We start from the raw sequence: 4,465 nt of genomic DNA on the forward strand, positions 1-4,465 counted from the left end.
CTTATAAAATATGAAGTTAGCGCGAAACCAAATCCGCCAAAGCAACCAAGAAGATCACCAAAGAAAGGGAAGGTGACACCGCTAGACAGTGTGAAGGCTGCAAGAGTAACACCAATAGGCATTAAATGAAAGAAAGATTAATCCTTTTTTCTGTCGTTAAGGTAGAGACTGCATCTTTAATGCATGGCTAGTACTGATGGATTTCAGGCAATCGTCAATACAACAAATTACAAAGTTCACTCTCCTGAAATTTGTAAAAATCGTCGCATAATTCAAGCGTATATAGTAGTAACGTCAAACTCACCAACATAAGCAGAACGAACAATGAGTCTGAGTGCAATTCCTGGTGGAAACTTTAATCTTTTCACCATTGTCTTCTCCAGTTCTCCAACATGCCAAACACTGGCATTGCATAAACTTGCAATGCATTTCTCCATTATAATCAATGTCTATATGGAATTAGGCTTATGCATGTATATATACACAAACCGGGTTTGTTTGGGAACCACAGTTGTTTTGTGTTTTTATTTTTATTCGAATTAGAAGCAATGTTTCTACTTTGGAGTGTGTTCAATACTATTTGGAAGCATGTTTGGTAATATATATTTGTTCATATATTTTGGAAGCAAAAATATGAACACATGTTTGATAAAAAAATATACATATATTACAAGTTTGAAAAATAAGATAGCTAGTTAAAAAGGTCATTTTAGAGTTTTTTTTTTTTTTTTTTTTTATACTGTCCATCACTGGTTTTGGCCTCTTTTCGGAAGCGCTTCAATACTATTCAAATTGCAGCAAACATCACCAAACATGCACCATGCTTTTATAGTACACTACCTGATAGTTGCCGATGACATGGATGACCACCATTAAGTTAGCAGAGGCAATGAGCCATGAAGGTTTCTTGAGTGCCACTTACACATTGTCATCAACATCTTGGCCGAACGCCCAGTATCCGATAAAAGCCACTGGGAAATAGCAGATTGCATTGATAAAATAGGCCCAAGTGTACCTTTTCACATTGCCACTTTTGAGGGCTTCTTAGGAGTGGAGGGAATGGTGGCCTGAATTTCCAGGACAACAGCATGGCCTGCATATGCAGATGAAATCTGACCCAAGGCGTTGAATACGCGAAACATGTAGTCAGCTCCACTGCTTTCCTTGTATGCGTAGCTCACGTTTTCAACCCGACCCCTACTCAAGCAGCCCACCCATGCCATGGTTGAGTAACTGTAATATTTAGATCGGATTCCAATTAAGTATATACATTATTGTCTTAGCCTCGTGCACTGGTTTTGTCGTATATGCAAGTTCTTGTTTCTGCAATTCGAGTTTGTTTTTCGGCTCAAGTACTACTGAAATGCTCACAATTAATTGTCATGTAAACAAAGAATTCCATTTTCCATATAAAATTATATATAATAAGATATGAGGCGGCTAGTCAACTACTTCTTCAGCAGAATTTTGCTTCTTTTTACTACTGGAAGTTTCTATATATGTTAACTTTATTTATAATTGTATGTATAATGGTAACAAAACTGAACATTAGCTTCGATGTTCCAACAATGGAGGCAACTTGGATTAGTCTAATTAAGTTGAGACATACATCAATGGAGCCGACAAAAGTTCTACTCAGATTTACATATATGGTGATGGGTTTTTGTTCAATCATCTGGCTCTTGATTTTAATTTAGCATTAGAATCTTTATACCAATCTTAAACAAAAATAATTTTCTATTCTATCGGTCCCAAAATAAGTTATCTATCTAACTTTTTCATATAATGACTTTTATAATTTTTATTGTAATATTAGTGAATGAATTATCAAATTTACCCCTAATGGGTCCACGACATGATAGTTTACTTTTTTATAGGTTTAATGCAAAAAAATTAAATTAGTAATATTACCAAAAAAAATAGCAGTGACACACTTATTTTGGAATGGATAAAAATGAAAAGATAGACACTTATTTTGGGACAAAGAGTATATTATTTTTTACCATTGAATCCCACTAAGTTTTTTTACCATAGATCAAAATACAATCATGCTCGATCTGTAAAGTTATCTTGGGTTGATGATAACTTGCAAGCCGCAAACCAGTAGGCATTAGCCTAAATGGTACAAGTTCTCCTCTCTAAATGAGGAAGGTTGAATGTTCGGCTGTGTGTGTTTGCTTGAACTTAAAAATAAAAAATAAAAAGTACTTGGAAGTTACAATTTTTGCATACCAATGTATGTATGGACTCAATTAATTTTAGGGAACAAAATCCTCTTCGGTGCACTAGTGTTCTAGCGTTCGAGATGATAATAAGAGTATCACTCCATGAGAAGTATGGGGCCGCTACACGGGATCCTTAGTTAGTGTCCCCGTGCACTGGAGAGGATTTTGGTGATGGAGAGCTTTACCAAGTGAAGTTGATAAAGAAGAGCATGAATTAAGTAGGTAGGTACCTTAGTGACATGACAATTGCTGCTAATGAAACCCTAGAGACAGAGTTAAAATTGGGGAGCTGAGACAGGAAGAAATGGATGCCACCAAAGATGCAAATCCAGTAGGATTGCTTGAGTTTGGTGCAATTGGTACGTGCCATTTCCAAGAACTTTTTCAGACACTTCCCCCCTAGTGACCATGTACACAATGTCACCGCCAACCTGAACTATCAGCTGTTGTGACAACACTATCCATGACCCCAGCTTCGGCCCAAAGGCATGCCGCCCCAGCTCATAGTAGTGATCAAACCGAACGCCGAGCATGCATTTATGGAGTTGTATCATCTGCCACTTTGTATTCAAGGTGATGCACCAAGATAAAACCATCACCATTGTCCCTGGACCCTGGGAGAGATGAATTTATTTATTTTTTAGATTATAACCTGTAGAATCCTAGCCTTCACCAGACTAATTCATAAGGACCTATGAAGGGCGCCTCCCTATCACGGGCTGGGTAAATCGGGTGGTGTGGTCTACACTCAGTGGGAGTCGAACCTCAGACCTGATGGTTCATGAGACACCAGAACCAAGTGACCTTACCACTATGAGCAAACCCTCAGGGTTTGTGAAAGGTAAGATGGTTTTAGTTTAACAAAACCATAGATGTATCATCTTAACATGTTAAAATTATCCAATAAGAGAGTGAGAGGAGAGAAAGAAGATGTATACCATCTTAAGTAGGCCATGGCATAAGGTAAGCTGAGAACTCCCACACCAACTATGGCTGTGACTGTATGAAATGTGACGGCCCTGGTTTTTCAAGCTAGTGCATCCTGTAATGAACCGAAGATTGACCCGATAACGAATCCAAATGCGGAAACAAAAATAGAAAACAAGACCCTGGAGATGCAATACATCTCTAAGAAGCTAGAGTAACCTTCCATGAGGTCACGGATCTCAACGAGAACAATGCGGAAACGAATGATCAGAAAAAGACCGAACAGGCCCCCAAGGGCAAAATAGTCTTTTCACATGGAAGCAATGTCCTTGGGAACGTACACCATTCCTAAGACACATCCTTGACTTCCCATGAAGTCACGAGACTCAAAGAAAGTAGCGGAAACAAATTAAAAGAAAACCGGACAAATTTAGCCCCAAGGGCAAAATGGTCATTTCTGAAAATATAAAATCAGGTGTTACCAAGTGTACCACTAGAAAGATAGCAAAAAATTATTCAATTTAGACCCAAGAATCACTTGATTCGGGGTCCGGATGAAGAAGATATGAAACTCCAAAGTTTCAAAAAAATCAAACTTTATGGGTTAAAAATCAGTGAGGTAAGGGTACTTTACAAGGGTTAAAATGGTCTTTTTAGACAAAACTAGATGCAACTAAGCATACCACTAGATAGACCAGGAAAAATTAATAAATCTAGACTCAAGAATCACTTGATTCAGAGTCCGGACAAAGAAGATACGAAACGTCAAAGTTTCAAAAAAACCAACTTTTGGGTTTCAAATCAGTGCGGCAAGGGTACTTGACAAGGGGTAAATTGGTCTTTTCAGATAGAATTGAATGCAACAGTGTATACCGTTGGATAGACAAATGAAAGTTAATAAACTTAGACTCAAAAATCACTTGATTTGGAGTCGGGACGAAGGAGATATGAAGCCTCAAAGTTTCATAAAAAAACCAACTTTTTCGAGTAAGAAATCTGGGCAGGAATAGTGTTTTGACAGAAAGCTTCTTTTGATTTTTTTCCCAGAACTGAGGCTCAAAACGGACCCTTAAAAGAATTTTTCTAGAAAAACACGAAGAAGAAACCTCCCTTAAAATCACGTTTTCTACCCAGGAGTGTGGAAGGAAACAAAAAAAAAAAAAACATGCTGTAAAATTCCTAAAATGCCCCTAGATCAGCGAAGGTCAAGAGAGCCCAAAAAGCTGTTACATGAAATTTTTTCAGGATCAGTTCACAATTGAGAGCAAAAACGGGCTATTAAATGAATTTTTCTGGAAAAACATGAAAAAGAA

The 4,465-nt window shown here is 37.6% G+C and overlaps 1 protein-coding gene across 1 annotated transcript; it reads right to left on the reverse strand.

The window, feature by feature from the left end:
* Positions 1–1,019: 1,019 nt before the first annotated feature.
* On the reverse strand, positions 1,020–2,827 carry LOC132296394 (lysine histidine transporter-like 6). The gene is made up of 2 exons (XM_059794598.1): positions 2,589–2,827; positions 1,020–1,233 (listed from the first exon to the last, which is right to left on the reverse strand). Exons 1-2 carry the CDS (start codon positions 2,825–2,827, stop codon positions 1,020–1,022), a joined length of 453 nt encoding a protein of 150 aa, XP_059650581.1.
* Positions 2,828–4,465: the final 1,638 nt, after the last annotated feature.

Source organism: Cornus florida, unplaced genomic scaffold (genome assembly GCF_030987335.1).
Source record: "Cornus florida cultivar Cherokee Brave unplaced genomic scaffold, ASM3098733v1 CherokeeBrave_3.0.0_Hap2_Chr02, whole genome shotgun sequence".
Taxonomy (NCBI): Eukaryota; Viridiplantae; Streptophyta; class Magnoliopsida; order Cornales; family Cornaceae; genus Cornus; species Cornus florida.